General features: G+C 43.4%; 3 protein-coding genes across 4 annotated transcripts in view; 2 read left to right on the top strand and 1 right to left on the bottom strand.

The window, feature by feature from the left end:
* The window catches only part of LOC111237426 (dynein heavy chain 5, axonemal-like), a 41,677-nt gene extending 38,604 nt beyond the window's left edge, over window positions 1-3,073 (bottom strand). Inside the window, exons 1-7 of the mRNA XM_022766517.1 lie at window positions 2,836-3,073; window positions 2,576-2,679; window positions 1,660-1,848; window positions 1,507-1,581; window positions 1,211-1,300; window positions 587-658; window positions 374-475 (exon numbers count right to left, since the gene is read on the bottom strand). Coding sequence (XP_022622238.1) covers window positions 374-475; window positions 587-658; window positions 1,211-1,300; window positions 1,507-1,581; window positions 1,660-1,848; window positions 2,576-2,679; window positions 2,836-3,073 — 870 coding nt within the window. The remainder of the gene's footprint in view (window positions 1-373; window positions 476-586; window positions 659-1,210; window positions 1,301-1,506; window positions 1,582-1,659; window positions 1,849-2,575; window positions 2,680-2,835) is intronic.
* Window positions 1-23,409, top strand: part of LOC111237425 — a 395,546-nt gene that overhangs the window by 146,154 nt on the left and 225,983 nt on the right. The gene's annotated exons all lie outside the window — the stretch shown is intronic.
* The window catches only part of sugct (succinyl-CoA:glutarate-CoA transferase), a 58,573-nt gene continuing 42,607 nt past the window's right edge, over window positions 7,444-23,409 (top strand). For both annotated transcript variants that reach the window (XM_022766495.1, XM_022766496.1), the window contains exons 1-9: window positions 7,444-7,732; window positions 9,074-9,122; window positions 9,200-9,273; window positions 9,371-9,456; window positions 11,131-11,181; window positions 11,472-11,592; window positions 15,513-15,604; window positions 16,026-16,169; window positions 20,419-20,514. In XM_022766495.1, the coding sequence (XP_022622216.1) occupies window positions 7,597-7,732; window positions 9,074-9,122; window positions 9,200-9,273; window positions 9,371-9,456; window positions 11,131-11,181; window positions 11,472-11,592; window positions 15,513-15,604; window positions 16,026-16,169; window positions 20,419-20,514 (849 nt within the window). In that variant the 5' untranslated portion in view covers window positions 7,444-7,596. The remainder of the gene's footprint in view (window positions 7,733-9,073; window positions 9,123-9,199; window positions 9,274-9,370; window positions 9,457-11,130; window positions 11,182-11,471; window positions 11,593-15,512; window positions 15,605-16,025; window positions 16,170-20,418; window positions 20,515-23,409) is intronic.

A 23,409-nucleotide genomic window follows, 5' to 3' on the forward strand; every position in this document is an offset into this window, starting at 1 on the left:
CGCTCCCTCCTCCGCTGAGCCCCACATCTGGACTCAGAATAAAAACACGGGTTCAAATCATGAAGCAGCTAAAGCCTTGCGTCACCATCTCGGCTTCCTGTCCGACAGTCGTCACAGAGCTCGTCTCTGAATCCAAACACAACCATCTCACCTGCTGCCTTAATTCAGAAGCATCTTACTTTGGGTTTGTGACGGCCACACCTGCAGCTGACTGACGTGTGTAAAAGTTTGTGTGAAGTTTAGTTGAAATCTTTTATGGACTCAGAAGCTTTCTTAATAAATAAATGACTCTCTTCATTTTTGGGGTAAAGAAAAGCCTCTTTTTAAGCTCGTTCCTTCTCCTTCCAGGTGTCGTTCAGGTGAATGGACGTACCTGCTGTGACCTGAGGGCCGGTATCATGATGCGAGACAGCAGAGTTTCCAGACTGTTCAGGATGCTGCCGTCACTGCAGTCCAACATGCCGAAGTTCACCTCCTGCAAACACAGCATGAAGACGTCACACAGGTAGGTCACAGGTGCATCCTGCAGGCTCCGCCCTCTCTGACAGAACTCATCATAACGAGACATTGAGGTGTGACCACGGACCTGCTGCACGTTAGCGGTGGTTATCGCCTTATCAGTGGTTCTCAGGAAGAACAGACACTTCTCCAGTAAAGGCTGGAAAAAACAGAAAGAGACGATGTTCAGCTTCATGTTTATTCAGAAACTGAACCTTAAAACCAGCCGTCAGGACTTCTGGAACTTTGTGACGTCACAACAGAGCAGTCACCAAGCCCCGCCCACCTGGACCCACCATCCAAACCTTGCAGGATTTGGTTTCTCTGATTGTTAATCTGTTTATTTGGTGTTTCAGCTACTGATAAACTAAACTTTTACCTGAATTTACAAATGCTTTAACACTGTAGCTTGTAGCTCAAGCTCCTCTCTGCGAGAGACAGGAAATGGATAGTATTTCAGGCTATGTAATGTATTGTAAGCTGAAGTTGTTTTGTATCACCTCGCTAACCACCAAACAAATCAGCGCTCAGGATTTTCTCCCATAGCAACACAACACAGACTCAACCAGAGTCAGGTATCGGTCAACACGTGCACAGAGCTGATTGACTCAGTGAAGTTGCATGATGACTCTGTGTTGTCTTGTCCTCACGCTGTTGAATCATATGGTATTAAACAAAAAGATGCAACACAAACCAAAGATTACTGATCTACCTCGGAGCTCCCTGTGGTGAGGAAGAGTTTCCTCTGAGCCACAGCTGAGGCCGCGGCGTCCACAGAGGAGGAATGACTGGACGACAGATTCTGGGGAGAAAAACATAGAAGAGACAGAAATTTGGATATAATATAGATATATAATCTATATAGTCGGGGAGGAATAATGAGTAAAGGATGATGAAGACAGGACGCAGAAGCTGATTTCAGAAAAGAGAGACCAGAGACAGAGAAAAGGCGCCATTGTGCTCAGATTTAATATCAATTGAAACATATTTTAAGGTGAGAAAAGTTACCTGCTTCACATTCTGATAGAAGAAAATCAGCTTCTTGGATCCGTTCGCAGCAAAGAAATCATGGACGAGACTGAACTGGGAGAATCAGACATGAATGACCCAGAGATCAAACAGAGGGTTTCTAGTTTCTAGTTTCAGAGACTGTGATGCTACCTTGTCATCAGAGGTGAGGGCGTCCTCCACCTCCGCCTCCCCCAGCCTCGCGGCGTCTGCCAACCTGCTGATCAAGTACTTGTGTCGGGCGTCCAGCTTCCCTCGTCTCTCCTCCTTCATGGCTCTCGCCTGCTTCGCTATCTCTCTCCTCGCCTCATTGGACAGCAGCACCGTCCTTTTACCTGACACCTGGACACAACCTATAGTCACTAAAGACACCGTACAGAGGAGCGTCCCGAGGGTTGTACTCCTGATCCCGGAGCTGTGGAAGTCTGCAACTGTCCGCCATCTTTGTCACTGCAGAGTCACTTGTTTCAGAAACAAGTGATGAGCACAGCCTTCACTATCATCACCTCTGAAGCTGATGGATAAACTTGTTATCAAACTGTTTCATTTCCACAACCAGCAACCTGGTTATTTACGATGTGACTACCTTGTCATGTAGTTGCTTATTAAGGTTTTTGTTCTTTATATTTATATATTTGAACATTTTTACCAGCGTGAACATTTCCAACAGACTCTGGATCACCTCTCTACTCGCGTTCTTCCTCACTCACACTTTCTACTCTTGAGCGTTCACGCGCAGTGCGCTAGAAATACCCGGATGGACACTTCTCATCCTCAACGGTCGCCATCTTGGCTACAAAGCGGAAGGGGAGGAGGGACCAGCAACGAATTATTAAACTTGTGAAAACGGTGACTGAGGACGGAGGAGACGACGTCGGTCCGATGAACTGACCCAGTCGTTCTGTCTGCCCCCATGTGGCTGTTAGGAGTCATGACAATATCTACAGATGTCTTTGTTTTTACATTTATCTTCACTGAGTTTATTCTTTTTTTAAATTGAATTGTTCTAAATATAAAATGCCTGAACTGTAGCGCCCCCTGTGTCCGGCTGCTGTTACTGTTCACTCACTGAGGTGCGAGCAGTCGGGGAGGGAGCGGCCGCCGGTGAAGACACGTGATTGACGGCTCTCAGGTTCTGACCTCCTATTCGCCGGCGTCCTCTGCCAATCACATCTGAGAGTTGGAGGAATAAACAGTGGAAGTGTATAAACAAACAAACAGAGGAAAAAGAGAAATATCTAAATTAGAGCCTGATCACACGGTCACAGCACTGAGAGCATTAGCACTAGTTTTCATGAAGGCTCAGATCATAGGTTCAGGTGTCTGCACCTCTGCAGAGGTGAAGCTGAGGAGGTCTGACTTGGGTAACGGTTCCTCCTTCCTCCTCCTCTTCTTCCTCTTCCTCTCCCCCAGGGCCGTCCCGGTTCTCCATCCCGGGATCGAGGCTCGGTTCTGGGGCAGGAGCAGAGCCGTTCAGCCCAGGATCACAGCTGCCAGCTGGGGGAGCAGTGGACAGCTGGTCCCTCTCTGAGACCTCAGCTGGAGACTGAGAGTCTGGATCTGCCATCTGAGAGTTGAGACTATTTCAGCATCCACTTCATTAAACAAAATGTACATGTGATGACATGACTCACCATCTTTCCAAACTAACACTAAGACATCAGAAACTTCAGACAGAAACTGTGACTATAAAACCTCGTGGTGAACAACCTGAGCTGCCTGAGTGCCTCTGAGCCACAGAGTCACCTGCTGCAGAGCGAGGCAGCAGGAGGAGAGGAGTGGTGACTGACCTGTGTGTCGTCCTTCCTGCCGAACACTCAGAGCCTGAGGACGAGTCCCTGCTGCTCAGGAAAAACTCCACCAATAAATAAATGAACCGACGAGTCAGAGTCAGAGGAAGAGCGAGGCGCTGAGACAATGACAGACAGAGAGAGAGGGATCAGGAAGTAAATCAAAACTGGCTCTGCAGAGGAAAAGTTTGACTGTTGCCATGGTAACCCTAGCAGGCAACTAAACACACAACAAAGCTGCCTCCTGCCACCAGGAGAGACGGTGTGTGTGTTGACCAACGCAGCCGGTTCTCCTGCTTCATTTACACATCATACATTCACTTTGACACTGACTCTGAATCAGTTTAAACCAGAGTTTGGATTACCCTGTGCTGGGGGGTGGGGCTTCTGCATGGGAAGTAAACTTGTGGACAGTTATGTGAGGACAATTATTGATCGGTCTATCTCTAATTATTGATTGGTCTGACCAACCTGTGAGCATCAAGGTTCTACTTTATGAAGAGGCTGTAAAGCTCACTGCTCAGCTGCCTGTCACTTATTGGTTAGGATGCTTTTGTAAATGATTCAAGGTGCTGACCCTTGACCCCTGTGAAGTCAGAGAGGTCAGAGGTTTCATTTGAGTAAAACCTGAGTAAAAGTCTCTGTCTATTTTATTTAAAACGCATGTAATCCATCATCAGCCTTGACTAGAACTTGAACTTTTCTGAGTCTAATGAGGCTGACGAATGGAAGTTTTACAGAAACAGTTTCTGGCCGAGGGCTGGAGGCGTTCAGCGGTCGCTTCCTCTAATACGGGATAACTGCAAACTTCCAATAATGGAAGCTGCCGGGCCTGAAGACCATCAGTCCAATAAGCACATCAAGAGAGTTCATGTGTTTACTGCACTGAGCTGAGACTGCAGATGCAGCGGAGAGAATCTCAGTCCTGGGAGAATCCAGCAGCTGAAATGTGAATGTTGAGTTCAGTCAAAGGAAATCCAGAGAGGACATGTAAAATAATGACTTTATTTATTACACAAACTTAAAACTTCCACTGTGATGTAATATCAGCGTTCTGTACATATATGAAAAACAAACACACTTAAACTAATTGGATTCCTCTTCACATGCAGTCTGTCTGATTAAAGGAAGGCAGCTGCAATACTGCATCGATCCACAAGATGGAGCTACAACACAAACATTAACTGATAACCTGCAGGTTTCAGCACAGACTGATGGTCACATGTTTCAAAGCATCAAGACAAAGTGAAATATTAAATACAAAAACTGTTGAAGATTTTTAGAAGTTTTCCCAAACCAGCCTCGACTGGAGGTGATCCAGAAGAAGAAGCAGAACCGAAACCTCCTGAGACTGAGACTCTGGTGCAGGTGGAAGGTGGAGGAGTCACAGGGATGATGGTGGAGCTGTTCTCAGATCAGTTCAGACTGCAGCACTGAGAGTCATCTCCACTTCTTCTGATTCCTCCGTCAGATCTTTAGAACGATCATCACTTCCATCTGTGGAGAGAAGAAGAACAGAGGAGATAAACGAGTGTTTACAGAGACTCACTTCATCAGCTGTCAGTCAGTGATGCAGCAGGGACTTCAGTCCTGTTCAGTCCAGATGTGCAGCAGCTGTGTAGCGTAGCCTGCTTCCTCTCAGCTCTCATGTTAACGTGTTGGAGTGAACACTGAGCTGGAGGCTCACAGACCTGCAGAGACTTTTAGCATCAAGTCTGTTCACTCTGCACATTTCCCTCAGTCCACAGTGGAAACAAACTGCTGAGAGTCATGAAGGTTCGTCACTGCAGCTTCTTTTCTGTTTGAATTCAACATTCAGTCTGAATTAAAATGATTCATTTCAACACTAATCAACTGTTTCCTCTTCGGGGCGCCTCGGTGGCTCCGCTGCTCCAGAGCGAACCGTTAACACTGAGTCCTAACTGCAGTGGCCCAGGCTCCAGTCTGAGCTGTGGCCCTTTCCTGCGTCACCTCCTCTCTCTCACTGTGGCTGTCAAAATAAAGGCCCAACATGCCCAAAAAATAACTTCAAGAACTTGTTTTCCCTATCTGGCTGTCTGATTAAACACTTAGTGATGGGCTGTAGCTTGCTATCAATACAAATGAAAGACTTCCTGCAGCTCCTTCACAGTAAAAGCCTCCGTTAAGACTGAGCTGATCACGTCCTTGATGTTTTACATCAGTTTGTGCAGCTTAGCTTGGGTCAGTGAGGTTTGCACTGAGATTAGAAGTGGTCTGAAGAGTCTCAGACACACAGCGTGTAACAGATGTGTCTGAGGTGCACATCTGTCTTTCCTGTACATCGTTCCCTTCATGTTTTCTGTCACTCTCTACTGTCAAGCATCAAATAACAGCATCAGTGGAGAAGTGGTCTGAATCTACACCTGAACATCTTCTGCCCTTCTTTGTCCAGATTACTTTACTATGTGAGGAACAAGATCCAGGCTCAAAGGTCCACTTACTAATGATTCACAGCTTTCAGACTTTTTAAAAACACTTCATCATGATATATGAATATTTTCTTAGTGTTCATTCTTGAGCTTCTCAGTTGTTTTATTAGAGAAACACAATCAATAGATTCTTGTTATTAAACCCACAAGATCCATTTCAGTTTGTAGTTTCAGGTGGTTTCTGCAGTAACTGCATCATTAATATAAATCTATCAGAAAATCATTTTGTCTGAAGTTTTCTACAGTAGAAACAGTGTCTTACTGTGTGTGTGAAGGTCCAGGTTCATTCCTGAAGAACAGAGGAGGATCTCTGGACCGGTCACTCTTCACAGACAGACAGCTGGGGACTGGAGACTCTGCTCTCTGTCTGTAGGACTCACCTCTGCAAACACAAACATGTTTCATTCATATTATTTCAGTATTGTTCTTATTCTCACGCTCTCCTCAGGTACAGACCTGTTACAGCACCAGTGGAAGAGGGTTCAACATCAGGGCAAAGACAAATGAATATTTTCTGAAGGTGTAAATTCTGACATGGAGGATCTGAGTTGTTCTGCTACAGAAAGACCATCAGTAGATTCTGGTGAGGAAACCCAAGATCCAACTTAGTTTAAAATGGAATCAGCTCTAATGGTTCATCATCATGAATATAAATCTATTAGTAGATCATTTTGTCTGAAGTTTTCTACAGTAGAAACAGTGTCTTACTGTGAGTGTGAAGGTCCAGGTTCATTACTGAAGTTTAGAGGTTCTTTGGACCGGTCACTCTTCACAGACAGACAGCTGGGGACTGGAGACTCTGCTCCGTCCTCCTCTTCCTCCACATCACTCATCTTCTGGACTTCAGTCAGTCTGAGAGGGAAACCAGTAACACTGACTGTGAGATAACACACACACACACGCCCACACGCCCACACGCACACACACACACACACACACACTGTATAATAAAGTAAATAGTATAAAAACCTGGTCAGTGTTCTTGGGTTAGTTGTAGGTCCATTGTGAATATTCAACGTCGTGTCACAGACGAATCAAACGGTTGATTCTGACGGAGAGAACCGGAAGTACCACCTCATGTTATTTCCTGCTTTCCTCAGTGTCTTTGTTTGGACAAAAGTTCATTCGGACTCTTCTTCCCGCCACAGAGAGAAAAGTGACTCTGACACTTTGACAGTAAAATAAGAGTAATGTTGTTTTACCGCTCACCTGCCTCAGACTTCAGCTTCCCTCCTTCTGCTCCGTCGATTCAAAATGGAGTCTGAACTTTGAGTTTCACTTTTACCTGCCGATTCTTACAGGAAATCACGAGTCCGTGTACGTGTGTGTCTGTGTGCGTGTGTGTGTGTGTGTGTGTGTGTGTGTGTGTGCGTGTGTGTTGTTCACCAGTAAGACAAACAAAATAAGGGGCGAGGTTTCACAAAAGAACAAGGACATACACGTCTATCAACCTTGATTTGGAAATGCAAGACATGAGAAACAAGTTAAACATCTTATTTATTTTAAAAAAGAATATTTTTTTCTTCCACATGATGGGAGGAGTCCTCGAGGACTATGGAAACACCCACAGAGCAGCTGGAAGTATTGTTGAAGGACTTCCTTGGTTTTGAAGTGTTTTTATTTTATTTTATATATTTTAATTATAAATACATTGTATGAAAAAATACAAATGATGAGTTTTTCAAACGTATCAGGGATTTACTCTTCAGAAAACTGATGCTCAGCTCAGTGACCTTGGAGTGATGGTAATAAATAACGGAGTAAACTGGACAAGACCGCTTGCCTTTTACTTTGAAAAGCGGGCACCGGAAGCGTCGCCGCTTGTTGTAGCTTGAAGCTAACAGGTGGGGATGATGTCGGCTTGTGTCAGAGCGTTGAAAAGCCGTTTGTCGGCTCTTTGTCCGGCTGGTTTCACCTCGCTGCTCGGGAGGAATCATCCGGTGAGATTTCCCGCCGGAGGACAGCGGATGTCACACACACAGACAGGTACCGAGCCGGAGCTGAGGTTAGCTGGCTAATGTTAGCAGCCCCGTTAGTCTGCTACCTGCTAGCTGCTCACACGATGAAACGCTGCAGGTACCGCCAGTGAAAACACACCTGTCCTCGTTCGGACTTGGTCCAAAGCGTCACTATGGAGACAAGATACAGGTTTCCGACTTTACCTGTCCGCACGAACTTTAATGAGCCGCCTGGGTCAAAGTCTGAACCAGGTGTGTCAAGTCACAGGGAATCTGACGGTTCAGCTCACAGCTGTGAAAAATAAAAGATTAATAATTAGACAAACCGCTTCATATAATCACAGCTCAGTGTGTCTGTGTCACCACGTTGTTACTGAGGGTTTATTATACAGACAGACATTAAAATTAGTCTTTATTCAAACGTTAATGCATGTCAGCTTTTATTGTGAAAAATATTAAATAGTGACACTTAAATCTCTGTGAATAATAACTTTTAATTAGCAGCTACCAAGAGAATCAACACCTCAAAGACAGTTTGGTGGAATGTAATAACAATAATTGATTATTAGTGATGGATATGACCTTATTAATGAGAATGAATGTAGTCGCCATCTTTGTACCATTCACTGCTCACTGAAGGCGCTCTTTTGTTGTGTATTATTGTTGTGGTCAGGGTTAAAAGGATGATGTGAAAAAACAAGTCAGTAGGCTGGAGAATGTGCTAAAAAGGGGTATTTATTTAAAAAAAAATTACAAACAGAGGGAAAATGAACCTGGGAAATAAAGAATAAAATAAAAGACCACTGGCCCATAGCACCTGCTCAGGTAAGTACAGCATGATGCAAACCGGTTTCCCTCTCCCTGACTGAAATAAGTGATATAACATAAAACAGTGATAATGTGGGGAACAGGGTCTAGTGAAAAGGGAATGGAGCAGCCTTTTCACAGGTTGTATTATCCCACAGTTGTAGATCTGCACTGATTAGTTGATTCATCAATTAGTTGATTGACAGAAAAATAACTGGCAGCTATTTTGATAATTTAAAAATGCCAAACGTTCCTCAGGTTGTCTTTTTTTTAGGATTTTCTGCTAATTTTAGTCTGAAGTCATTTTAAATTCAGTCTTTTTTTTTTGCTTTTGCTTCAATGAAAAACTGTGACTGTTTTCAGTTGTCTGGTATTTATAGATAAAACAAGAATTTAAATTAATGGACAATACTGAACTGAAAAGCTACAGGTTTGATGTGAAATTTCCCAATGGATGAACTCCACCTATTCTAATGAGACCATGATTGTTGTGTGATTTCACTGTAAAAAGATCAGAGTTGACTCATGTCTCACTGTGATTCACTGTCTACTTTTAAAACAGGAGAAAACCTTCGACCACTGGAGGGCGTCAGAGTGTTAGACTTGACAAGGTAATATTCAGCCTCAGTCCTCTCTGCTGCAGCATCAGAGATAAAGTTTGGATCTGAACGTTTTTATATGTCTGCAGGGTTCTGGCTGGTCCCTTCGCCACCATGATCCTGGGAGATCTGGGAGCTGAGGTGATCAAGGTGGAGAGACCAGGTGAGTCTTTGTGCCTTTCTTCCCTCCTCACTTTATCCTGCATCCTTCATAGTGCGTTTCTATCTGAGTACGATGGTTTTTGTGTTCTGCTGGACAGGTGCAGGTGATGACACCAGAGCCTGGGGTCCTCCGTTCGTCAGTTCAGAGAGCGCCTATTTCCTCAGCGTCAACAGGAACAAGAAAGTAAGTCAGGACACTTTAAAGCAGCTGGAGAAAGTCTGTTCAACACACACTCACAGTAACACAGAGATCCTCACTCAGCGCTGTCGTAAAGTCTTGTTGTTATGCTGTAAATACGCCATTGCAGAACCACACAGGTGGATTTCATACGTTCAGCTCTACGCAACTTCATCTTCCTCCTGGTCAAATATGACTCCAATACAAGTGAAAGTTGTTCAATCAAAAAGTACTGCAGTATTTGATTTTAAAAATACTGAAGTATTCAAAAGTACATTTTATTATGTCAACACATTGTTGTATTGTTCCACAGCACGTACTTACTTGTAGAACCTGTAGAATAAAAAGCTTGTAGAATGATACAGAGCCGATAGAAATGGTCATAAAAACACAATTGATAAAATAAAAGGAGCCATTGTTGTTTTTCGTATTTCTTTTTTTTTTTTTGTGTCAGGGATGACGTTTGGTCGAGATAAACACATCTCTCTTTATTTTTAAAGTCTTTCTTTATTTCTAAAATGTGGAATGTTGGAGCCTATTGACTTAAGTTAAAAATTGGTTTAACATAATAATTGTTTTTGGATTATTTGTAAATTAAGTTGAAAATTAATTTCTATGGATAAAATAAGAAAAGGAATTAAGAAAGAATTAATATTTATTGTTATTATTGTAATGGATTGTTGATTAGGATCCTCCTCCTCCTTGCCGCCCATGATTACAGAGGGACCACAGCTGGTTTCTTTGTGTTGTTCGCTTGATGGATTGAGTGAGGCATGGGAGGAGATGATACAGTTTTTCGACCGCTAAATACGCTAACAGTAAAGACTCTAAAGTCAACCTTAGTTTCTTTATTTGTTTATTTATTTGTTTATATACTGAAAGTTAACCGGAGATCGTTTTTTTGTTTATGGAAATAAAAACCAAGTTTTTAGTTGAAGCCATCTCTGTGCGTGCTTATTTTGTTTTAGTGAGTCGTAGCCCTCCTCCTCACAGACTGCTCTTTTATTTTTGAACTTTTTGAATCATGTTTTGGGTTTGTTGGAATACAAGAGCAGCCATAACATGGAACATGCACGTAAGATAACGCCATGGTGCTCTGGTGAAGAATCTTTGGTTTTTCTCCTGTGGTGAACACAGAGTATTATTCTATCACATTTTTCAAAATAAAAGATTGACTAAAAGCGCTGCTTCAAAGTAAGGGTCCTTCATAGAAATGCAGTGGAGTCAAAAGTACAACATTTGTCTTTAAGTGTAGTGGAGTAAAAGCCAGAAGTTTCCAAAAAGAATAATTAAGTGCAGTACAGATACACAAGAAATATAGTACAGTACTAGTTCAGTACAGTACTGAAGTAAATGTACTTTGTTTCTGTCCACTCCTGATCATTATAAAAAGCAGAGACATGTCATCAACTGGCTTTATCCAAAAACCACCACTGCTCGTATCACTGTCTCTTCTACACACAGTCATGTTGTGAGAGTTTGGTTTTAAAGTTCAGAAACTTTCATTCATGATTTCATTTGATCCAAACCAGCTGTGTTTTGGTTCCGGCCCGGCTCATGTTCACACTCGCCTTTTACGAAGTGAATTTGAATGTCATCATGTCATCCTGCATGGTTCTTTAACATCCTGTCAGTGAACGCAGCTCCAGCCTTAACGATGAGCCTCTGCCTGATCCTCAGAGTATCGCCGTGGACCTGAAGCATCCCAGAGGAGCGCAGATCATCCAGCAGGTACGACACGTCAGCAGCAGCAAGATCTGCTTTGATATGTTCTGCACCAACACCAAAACATGTCTGATACTTCACTCTGAGAAATATAAAAGTCTTCTCAGCTGAAACTGGACAAATGATGATTAAAACCAGGATCAGTCAGATCAGCAGCACTATGGCTCTGACCATGTGTGATGTCAACTTTCACTTTTCAATACGACACGTTTTAGTCAGAATTAAAGAGTTGAACTTATATGAAACGTAACTTTAGTCTGATTTACAATCAATCATCAAAAATGTGTGTGTCTCAGCTTACAGGAGTTTGTGACGTGCTGGTAGAAAACTACCTGCCAGGGAAGCTTCATCAGATGGGTTTAGGATACGAGCAGCTCAGCAGAGTGAACCCACGGCTCATCTACTGCTCCATATCAGGTACTGACAGACCGACTGACTGAAGCCTCTTTTCCACTGGTCAAAAACCCGCTAAGACCCTCTAACATCAGGCTTTCGTCGGCAATGGAAAAGTGAACAATCTGCTTTAACACTCGGGTCAGTTTTCACTCCCTTTCCTGCTGTGACGTCTTTCAGACGCTGTAAACACACCTGTCACCTGCCCAGCTGCTGTGAAACCAGAAACACCGCGGCTACGCAGCGCTCAGGGCTGAAAGAGTGAAGCAGCAGCTTCAGAATAAGTTTAAAAAACACACAATCGCTGATCGAAGCGTCTCACACGGAGGCTCCGACACCTTTACAGGAGCAAGCAGAGACTGTCGGGCAGATTATTACTGTGGCTCTATGTTGCACCATGAGGGCAAAGTTTACAGGCTGATCTGTTCTGAGAAGAATCTGCTGATATGAGCTTTAGAAAGTGAAGAGAGGCGTGTACGTCGGTGACCGTGAGTCTGATGTAAAGGTTCGCAGTCCTGGACGAGAAGCGCCGCCAGCTGTTGTTCATCTCATCTCGCTTCACCGACCCGTGTTTTCAGTCGTGCCTGAGGCTCGTTTAAAGGCCCATTACAGTTAACAGGCGGCGTCGCACTCTCCTCAGCGGGAAGTGGCTCTGCTGGCACAACCGCTGCGGCAGCCGGATAATCTGGACCGGCTGCACGCAGTCGCACAGAAACAGGGGAATGTGGTTTCATGGGAACGTTGCTGCGCTGGTTGACTAATGGGCAGCGGCTGGCAGAAACTAGCAGACGAGGAAGGCGGAGTCGGTGTCGGGTTTATTAGTCGACTCAGCGTTTATTGATCATGAGCAGTTTCATCGATGTTAAACGTCAGTGTTGTATCAGCAGTGATTCATGTTCAGACAAGACCTGGTTCATCAGATTCCTCATGACTGAGGCTGGATGTTTGAAATCACCGTCGAGCCGTCAGTGACCTATGTCCCATTGTGGTGCATTCAAGGACACTCAGTTTTAGTGTCTTTATTTATTTGATCGGAACAATGTAATTTAACATAGTTTCAAATCAAGGCATGAAACTAATGGAGAGTTTATAGCTGTTCTAATTCTGTGGCTCGTAGGGCGGGTCGTCCCCTCATCAGAGGGTCGGAGGTTCGATCCCCGGCTCCTCCAGTCCACATGTCGAAGTGTACTTGGTCAAGACACTGAACCCCAATTTGCCTCCTGGTTGTTAAGACTAGAAGAGCACTATTCAAATGCAGTCCATTTACTCCTGTCCCCTTTAACATGTAATAATAATATATAATAATAATAATATGTAATTATAATTTCTTTTTTACAAAGCAGGCAGGTACACACCAACTTCTTTTCTTTTTCTTTTTTTGTTGTAGGTATTTGGATTGTGTTTTGTTTCTCTATTTGATATTTTATGTATTAGGTATTTATTTTTTTTGTATTTCATTTAATTTTCTTTTCCTTCCTGTTGGATGCCTAAAAATTAACTGGTCCTAAACTGTTTCCTTATCATCTATTTTAACTTGTCAGATTCATTATTTAGTCTCATTAAAGGCTTTAAGTGGATCATGAAGTAATACAATAAATAAAGTATATTTGTTTAAAAATATAATGTAATTAATCAATTAAAATGGCACAGAACGGACAACACAATTGATAATATCCTACAATTAGCTAGAAATATACAGAAACAACAATCGCACAACAAGTTAAACAAAGACAATTAACAAAACAATTACATTAATTAACAATGATCTAGAATGGGTACAGCTGTGGTTTGCTTTTAGCCAACACTTAACCTTTGTTGTAAAGGGGTTTATTATCTGAGGAGTTTGAGAGCAACTATCTGAGTGTTGCCCGTCCAGTGCTGGTGAATTAGGGTCCAGTCTCCATGTTCTTCAGTGTGCAGTTCCCAGACTGAGCCACTAGATGTCGCAGACAGACCGTCTGAAGGCTTCCTCTCTGCAGCAGATTAACCCACTTATCTAGCTTCACACTGTTTCATGTTGGAGTCACTGAGGCCCCAACACATTTACCAGCTCCACACTGTGAGGCCTCTGTGATCTGTGGTGAATGTGTACTTTGTGTTTTTATGGGGTTTGTAGTTTTGTAGCCAAACTTCCTCATTTCCTCCAGAATCTGCAAACGTCTGTTTTTTGTTTCGGCTCAGTTTGTCGGTGTGAAAGATGATGAACCAACACAGATCAATAAAATAAATGGGTCAGCAGAGGGACTTGACTGATGGTTCTGGACCAGAAGAAAACCATGTCGGGACCAGTATTTAGTGGTCAAACTTTTTTACATCAAGGATCCTAAACCATCAGACCACAGACCCCCATTAAACTTTCGCCCATCAACACGATCTCTGCTTTTACTGTTTGAAACATTATGACCGAAACATTCACACACTCCGTCATTGTGTCACGTTACGGATGGACTTATAGTGGAGATATGTGATTCCCCTTTTTGCTGTGGACCCCCAGGACCCGCCTCAAGGACCCCACTTTGAGAACCTCTGCTTTAGTGCTCGGTTCAATGAAGTTTTATTCAAGATCATGAAAACAAAATCAGAGTCGAATTGTTTCCGTGTGAGTTTATGAAAAATAATGGAACCAGTAAAATCCCTCAGGAACAAAGGTAAATGAAAATGTATAAAGTTTAGATTAGATTATTGTGGAATAATAAAAATGTAATTTTAGATCAATAATCACTTTTTTAAAGCATCTAAACTTTGTATGTTCAGTCTTTAATCACCTTTTCTTTTCTGTTTACCTTTCTCTCTGTTCTGTCTTTACTCTTCCTCCTTGGTGTCTTCTCTCCCCACTGTTCTCTCTCTCCTGCAGCTTTATCACTCCCACATTTTTGTCCTCCCTCCTCCTCCTCCCATCCTTTAGGAAAAAAGAAAAGACTACATTACCCAGGAGGCCTCATTAAGCTGCAGCAGCTGGATGCAGTGGGCAGATTTACAGCCTGGTTTCATCCTGAGCAGGACGCTTCGTAGATTCATGTCCTGATCCCCCAAAACTGTAATGAAAGAAAAAAAAAAAAAGCTTGTTTCTACAGCGGAAAGTTTGTTAATGGACCAGAACCTGGATTTAGTGAAGGTTCTGTGTTGGTCTCAGTTACAGCAGGTCGGTCAGAGCCTTAAGATCACTTCCCACCGGGAACAGACGTCACTTACTGTGTCAAATGTTTGGATATAAGTAACAGTTTAAATGAAGGGTCTGACATCTGATGACTGCTGCTCCAACACTGATTGTAGATGTATCGAGGCGTCAGGATGTCAGTAAACTACATCCAACCAAGTCACTCATGAAGAGCAGAGCAGATGTGAGGGAGCAACAAGAGCAGCTAAAGATAACCACCACATGCAGGTAGAGTCAGCCTCTTTTTAGGCTCAGCGCTAATAACACCTGCCTCTTCTACCTGTCTGTGTTTGTTGGAGCTGAAGGAAAGACAGGTGATGTTCCACCTGTTGATCTGGACTGCTCCTTCACTTCGGTGCTCATCACTCACTCTGTTCCTCCACCTCCTCCATTTTATATCTCTGCAGTCAACTGTCCTCCGCGCTCAGAGCTGTGCACGTTCGTCCGGTCGGTGGGCTGGTTATCATTTCAAAAGCATTTATGGGAATGGTTTTTTTGTTGATAGGAAGTGACCACAGTCTGGACTCTTTAGGAAATCAATCTGGTTGTTTAGTCAGAGCGGCAGACTCAACAAGCAGCTGGAATGTGGTTTTCCTGGAAGAGGAGACGCTGAAAGGCCGACGGTTTGATTCCCCGCTGTGTTTCCTCTCCGGTCAGAGAGAAACCAGCCCACTGGCACACAGGCAATAACCTGTGTGTGTGTGTGTGCGTGTGTGTGTGTGCGTGTGTGTGTGCGTGTGTGTGTGTGCGCGTGTGTGTGTGTGTGTGTGTGTGTGTGTGTGTGTAGGTTATGGACAGACCGGTCCTCAGTCTCAGAGTCCTGGCTATGACTCCATCGCCTCGGCTGTGTCGGGGATGATGCACATCACTGGGCCCGAGGTCAGACTCCATCCTCCTCTTCTTTTTTGTTTTTAATCTGTTTACTACGGTGGCTCCCGAAGGACAAAAAGAGCAACAGCACAAACGTTAATGGAAACGGAAACCAAATCCCGAAATGCAACAAATACAAAAACGCAGATGATGTAGAGAAAACATGCGTAACAAGAATGAATACACCTGACGTCCTCCGGGACACCATCGTCCGTGACACTTACACAACTTCCTGTTGACAATCCCACCATGCAGTGTGTTGCGTTTTATGGATGCAAATGATGATGATGCAAAATAACGATGATTAGTAAGCGTCAGAAATCTCACTGTGCCTCTCACTATTGAAAGTCCATTATTAAAGGAGGAGTAAATGTGTGTAGTTACCAGATGTGTACTTAATAAACCATAACGCAGAGTTGTCTGTTGGCAGGACGGGGAGCCGGTGCGTCCAGGTGTCGCTATGACAGACCTGGCGACGGGGCTGTACGCACACGGAGCTGTCATGGCCGCCCTGCTGCAACGACACAAGACGGGGAGAGGGGTTCACATCGACTGCAACCTGCTGTCCTCACAGGTAACAGCTGACTGTGTGTGTGTGTGTGTGTGTGTGTGGCAGCAGCTAAGCCAGTTTATTAAATCACTTTAATTGTTTAACCAACCAATCAGATCACATTTCAGCCCACGTGTCCTGAACCTTTAACAAATTTGGGTTATTTATGCAGTTCCAAGTTTATTTTTGGAAAATAAATAAATAATAAATAAATAGAAGATCTTTTCTGGATAAAAGGAGATTCAGTATCTTTACAGATTCTTTCTTCTTCTCTGCACCCGGTGTTGCAGTGCATTGTGGGATTTCTACCTCGTCTTAAGATCCGACAAACCTTAACAGGAAGTTTACAGCGCTACCTCACTGAGGCAGAAGTTCCACTTTGTATTTAACATGTCACCTAAATAGGACATATTTTTATTGCTGGTTTACAGTGTTGTGTTCAGGTTCGGCTGGTAAATCACACTGCTGACGCTGCCTGTCTGATCGATGGGGTGTTTATAAGCAGAAGTGTCTCCTGTTTTACTGACTGTGTGACTGAACCTGGACTAATAACGAGTCCTGAAAACTTGCAGGTATTTAAACAAGCTGTTGATTTATCCTGAAAAGTCTGAACAGTTTAAACAAAGTGATCAATATTTCTCTGAGTGTTTCACTGTTTAAACAAATCAAACGATACGTTATCCTAAAGCCGCCCGGGACTCGGAGACGGATGGGATGCTCGTCGCTCTGGACTCTGAAGTATTCAAGACACCCAGGGTGCGTTTGATTTGTGGTGTCAGGACGAGCTGCCTGTGTGACAGTGTTGCTTTTAAAAGCGTGTTTTATGTTTCATATATTGTCATTTTTCAGCTCTTCCGCTGGGAAAGATGCTGCGACTCACTTCAGATCATTTCAAAACTTTATGTTCCTCCGGAGAGAAATTCAGTTTACAGATGGAGTTTACAATAAAAACAAAGAGAAATCCTTTTCCTGCTGAAAACGTGAGGCAAGGAAAGGTTTCTGAGGAAGAGCGTTCACTGTGACTGTAACAGGAGCTGAAGATGTTTTTCCTCTTCAGAAGAAGAAACAGAAAGCTCTTTGATCTTACTCTTTTTCCACCTCGTCCTCCTCCTCGTTCTGACAGTGATACCTGGATGATGTGTAAATCTGCTCCGTGTGTTTTCCACATCGTCTTTTTCTCTCCTACTCCACTTCCCACCCGCTGGCCGAGGAAATTATTGAGTCCCTCGATGATTCAACGTTATAGTGTGAATTTCCCACATAGATGCCCTTTATATGGCTTCATAAATGTACCCAATGATCATATTGTTACAGTGAGATTACAGGAAATGATAGATTGATTGATAAAGATGGATTAAGAAAAATAGATCGGTAGGTTAGGATAGATGGAGAGAAACTGATGGATTGGGGTAGACATATAGAAAGAGATGAATTGGAATAGGTAAACAGTTTATGATAGATACAGATAAATGGATGGATTAGAGTAGACAGGTAAATAGATAGATGGGCATAGAGATAAATTGATAGATTGATCAAACTCAACCTGACAAATCAAAAGTGAAATTCAGTGATTGGTTTTCGAGGCAGCGAGGTCTCGATCTCTGCGGTCGACTCCCATGGTTGCTACACATAAAATACCCACAATCCACCTCTCCCCCCTCCTCCCTCCCCATATCCCATGGTGCATTCCTGTATGAAGTGCTGCGACCACAGGCACGCCGACCGCAGAGCGGTTCGACCAGGAACAATGAGAGCACACAGCCGCCGTGGATCTGAATCCATGTGGACGGGTTTAAGTGAGTTTGGTTTGCTTGTCAGGGGAAATTTAATCATTACAAACCAATCACAGTCCACAGCCGTACCTCTACGAGCTGCCTGCAGGTCCTGAAAACGCTTTCAACATCAGGAGAGGCTCCACACCAGAGGCTGAAAAGTCATAAGTCTGAAGTTCAGCGCGAGACGTCTCTAAATCGTTGCGGTTTGCAGAGGAAATGGCTCAGTTGTGCAGAAGAAAAGCAACTTTTAGAAGATACACACTTCAGCGGACTAGTCCCGAGGGGAAGTTTCCCTGAGCATCTGTTGCTCCAAAAAGAAGGTAGTCCTCGTCCACGAGGACGTAGGGTTCGTTCAAAGCAGAACATAAATCGCTAACACTTTTTCAGGTCTGGTATTTCCCTCATAATTTCCTAAAACTTTGCTGGTATTTATCTGTAAATGATTAGATATTTCCAAGGAAGGCCTCTGAAGTTAGGGTTAGGGTTAGAAAGAGTTACTGAAGAAATAGTTTTAGAAATTGTTCACAAAGCTTTATAGTTTCCTTGAAAGAAGCAAAACGTCTGTGGTGTTGATCAGATAGAAAAAGTTCCACTCAGTCTTTATGTTACAGCTGTGGTCTGATGTCGACATCAGGTGATTGGAAGTGTGACTCAACATCTGTTGTGAAACAGAATGCGGCACAATAATCGCTTTATCTCGATTATCTTGTTTTTCTGATTAATCGCCCAGTCGCCGTTTCTACTTCACTGCTGCTGGATCGTGTGTAAATAGGAAACTCGAGGGCGAGGGTTATTACAGGGTTATTACAGGGTTATTACAGGGATATTAAAGGGATATTAAAGGGTTATTAAAGGGATATTAAAGGGATATTAAAGGGTTATTACAGGGTTATTAAAGGGTTATTACAGGGTTATTAAAGGGATATTAAAAGGTTATTAAAGGGTTGTTATAGGGTTATTAAAGGGTTATTAAAGGGTTATTAAAGGGATATTAAAGGGATATTAAAGGGATATTAAAGGGTTATTACAGGGTTATTACAGGGTTATTAAAGGGATAGGAAAAGGTTATTAAAGGGTTGTTATAGGGTTATTAAAGGGTTATTACAGGGTTATTAAAGGGATATTAAAGGGATATTAAAGGGATATTAAAGGGTTATTACAGGGTTATTACAGGGTTATTAAAGGGATATTAAAAGGTTATTAAAGGGTTGTTATAGGGTTATTAAAGGGTTATTAAAGGGATATTAAAGGGTTATTAAAGGGTTGTTATAGGGTTATTACAGGGTTATTAAAAGGTTATTACAGGGTTATTAAAGGGTTATTAAACACTGAACAGCATTTCTACCATTTGTACCTGCCAACATGTAAAAGTCTCCCTTCGCTGCTCTGAGCGTCTTTATTCCTCCTCATGTCGTGGACACACCACCGCTCAGTTTGTGGACGCTACTTCCTCTCGCCACGTGAACGACTTGTTACAGATTTTCCCTCCAATTCTCTTGTACTTCATCTCTTAGTGTCATGTTGGACTGGAAACTGAACCAGCTGATTCAAAGCTGATGTCTGCCGCTGATGACTGATGCTCGCCTTAATACGACAGCGGTGTCTTTGTGATGGCGACTCAAAGTCAGAATTCTGTCACATGTGGCGACACTGTCCTTCGGTCGGCCCGGCGTCTCTCAGCATCAGCTGGATGTATCCCGTACAGCCTGTAGTTAGAGGGAGAGAGCAGGTCCTGCTGTGGGTTTGACAGTATAAACCCAGAATAATATGAGCTTCTAAACAGAGCAGTGACTGACGGCACCACCCATCAGAGTGTCAGTCTGTCTCTGCTCCGTCATGTCAACATCCTTTAAAGCGTTACGACCACCTCTGATCTTCTGCCTCTCTTCTCTTGTTCCCCTTCTAATCATGCATTTCCTCTTCTTCATCCTCCTCTGCCTCCGCTCTCTCCCGCTCTCTGCCGTCACCATGGGCTCAGTAAATGTCAACAATGAGCACAAATACCACATTAAAGGAACTTCCTGGGCCGCAAAAGCATTAGAAAACAACAGAGTGTCGAAGGACAAAATCTTCACCATTAAAACTGAAAAACGGTTTGATGGAGGTTAGAGGAACGTTGGTGTCAGACTACATCACATTAATACATCACCAAGCTGCTGGAGTCAAAAGAACTATGTATGTGTGAAGCATGTTTCTGCCACAGAGCTGTGGGTGAAACAGGATGAGGATCGACTCGGAACAAGACTCGAGGCCGATTCGTTCGCCATTCGCGACGTTTCAGCTGCTTGTAAATTCAGCGGCGCCGCGGGGCTGAAGGTGAGCCGCTGGCTGTTCTCCGGTGGCTTTGTGGCGGCAGCGTCGGGAGGAAAGAGAGCAGGGATGTGGTTTTTAGTTCTTTCAGGAGGGAGCGGCGAGTGAGCGCCGACCTCCAACAGCAGCGGCGAGGAGAGACTGATGACAGCTCAGATTTAACACCAGTCCACCTCTCTCTCCCTCAGGTTTCCTGCCTCAGCCATATTGCTGCTAACTATCTGAACGCGGGGAAGGAGGCGAGGCGATGGGGGACGGCCCACGAGAGCATCGTACCTTACCAGGTAACACCCTGGACACTCACTCATCCCTCGTTCTGTCTCTTGCTCCTTTTTTTAAACAAACAAACACATTTGAAAAATGAGAATATTCTGTTTAAGAGTCGAGGGACATTTCGTGAAAGTCCTGCGAGCTGACGACGGAGTCACTTTCAGATACACAATTATAAAGCAATTGAACACTGTCATGTTGGTCTGTCACACAGTTTCCTGTATGGAAGTCATTTCCTGTTTTCTCTCTGTTATCCCTCATTATCTCCTCATCAAACTGCACACACATTTATCTTTTATCTTTTATGTGTCAACATCAATTGTTTTTGTGTCACATTTTAATCTCAATCAACAAATTATATTTGTCTGAAATATTTCCTCAGTTCTTCTTTGAGTTTCCTGCTTTTGAAAATAAAATACAAAAGAATATGGAAGTTAATTTCTCCTCGGTCCTCGCTCAGTTCTCCCGGATCACGTTTTTATTTTCATTACAAACAGAAGAGACTCGAGTGAAAATGCATTTCTCTTTTCCCTCAGCTTCTCTGCGGTGTCGTTAAAACGTGAATCATTTACTCTGCTGCACGGCACAAAAATTCAAAGCACACAGGGGCGTCGGCTGGACACAGTATTTCACAATAAGAGCGTGGAGATCAACACTGAAGATGTAGAGTGAAAACAAATCAAACCTGAAACACTGAGACATTTCAAATAAAATATGTATGAGACTTAAAGTGGCTGTAATGGTGGTTCCCCTCGGACCTGCACAGCTTTATAGTGACTTCAGCTCTGGTTCACACTCTCCGCTCTCACAGCATCATCTTCAGAGAAACATCTGTAATCAGCCTCTGTCCTCTACCTGCTGAGCACGCTGACTCAGTCAGAGAGCAGCTGGGGAACACAGTGGAGCATTTAGCAGCTACAGAGCCAGATGTTTCCCTCAGCAGCTGGTGGAGACCAAACACAGAGCTGAAAGAGCGGGAACACTGGACTGAGATTCACCAAAAGGCCGTGTTGTACAGAACAACATTAACAACAACTTAAAAGGTTATGAAATGTCAATGCTGGTATTTACCACTACTTTCTAAACCACCAGTTGTCGCGGCTTTAACGAATCTGTGCGTGTTGTCGACCAGGACGGGGATCCAAAGTGGAACCAGCTATCAGAACCAGCAAGCAAGACGAATGAGACCCTTTGTTCTTCTTCTCCCGTCCTTTGTTCCTTCCATATCTAATACATATTTAAGTCGGCGAACTCAGTTTAATAAAACGAACTCTATAATATTCAATAAACAATAAGAGGCTCTGAACATTCAGAGCCATGTTTTGTATCGGCGTGGATCCAGCCTGGGTCTCCAGTCTGCTTCACATTACTGACTGAGCCTGAGGGAGGGGGATGTTACTGTGTTATTATGGAGGTTCATGACTCACATGTGGACATGCACATTAAACCATCACACACACACACACACACACACACACACACTCTCTCAGATAAACTGTCAGCTCCTCCTGATGTTTCGCTCCATCTGAACGTGGCGGCGGTGGCTCGATTGTTGTGGTCGTTGTCTCTCACCAGCTGAAGCTTTATTGTGCGACGCTCAGATCTAATCCTCGTGTGAACCACCTTACCCACAATGCCCCCCCCCCCGGGCGCCGGAGAGAGAGAGAGATGAAAGTGGAGCAGGCGGGTTTGCTGGAGATCATGACAGTTGAAACAACAGAATTATTGGTGTTTTGCGGTTGCGGCTTTGTGAGGAAGATATTAGAGCAGAAGAAATCATCTGAACCCGCCGACGCTTTTCAAGTTCACATCTGATTTCTGAGACGGGTCAATTCACGTCTCTCAGAAGTGAGACATCCACCGTGTCAAAGAAGACAAGCATGAAAGGATCGCTGCAGCCAGGGAGGACGAAAGGTTACGGCCTCAGCAGACAAAATATTAATATAATATTTGCAGCTGCACTACGTCAACTTTATGGTTCAGTTCAAACGTCCAAATAGAAAATAAACCAGGTTTATTAAAGAAATGTTTGTGCGTTACATTATTTATCACTGACGTTGAGATAACGTCATGACTGAGATGTTGTGTATGGACCTCAGGACTGTAATCAACGTTTCTCTGCTTTACCACAAAAGTGGAAAAGAAACAGCTCTACGACCTCAAAGCCTTAAAGGAACTGACGGTTTTTAGAGCAAATATTAAAGGTCCATATTTTACACTTCAGCTGTTTTATCTGAAGTTTTCATATCCAGAAGATGAAGTATTTGTGGTGTTAAGGCTCCATATTTTCTTCTTCTTCTGTGTTTTATTTGAAGTGTTGATCCATCAGAACATATATTTGTGGTTCATCTCAGTATAGTTTTACATCTCTTCGCTTCTCTCTGCAGCTCAGGTAACAACAGGTCGGTGAGCCAATCAGAAGAGAGGAGGCTCTGAATAATGACTGGACTTTGGTTGTTGATGCTAAAAGCAGAGATTTTATTGTGAATGTCCAGACTGGAAGTTGTGATTTGTATCTCTCCGCCCCTTCATTCAGATTGTTTGTCTGCTCGTCGCTTCTCTTTACCCACAATCCTGCCTTCTGTTTACAAACTGTGTCGCAACCAATCACTGAGCTTAGCTCACACAGAGGATTCGTTTGGACAGCGCTGTTATTTATTTATGAGCTGTTATATGCAAATGTTTTGATTTGACAGTTCACTTTGCCCTGGTACGTGTGGCGCTACGCCAAGCTTGGCGAAGGACTGCCTTCGCCAACTACAGTTAACAGGGACGGAACTTTAAAAATTAAATATCTAAATATAGAAACTTTTAATGAGGTGATCTGATTCATCTGAAAAGTAGATCACGTGACTGTCCATGATATAAGATCGTCAGATGTTGGAAAGACTGAGACTGAACCAGACAGA

This window comes from Seriola dumerili, unplaced genomic scaffold (assembly GCF_002260705.1).
Source record: "Seriola dumerili isolate Sdu_G_001 unplaced genomic scaffold, Sdu_1.0 BDQW01000859.1, whole genome shotgun sequence".
In the NCBI taxonomy this organism is placed as follows: domain Eukaryota; kingdom Metazoa; phylum Chordata; class Actinopteri; order Carangiformes; family Carangidae; genus Seriola; species Seriola dumerili.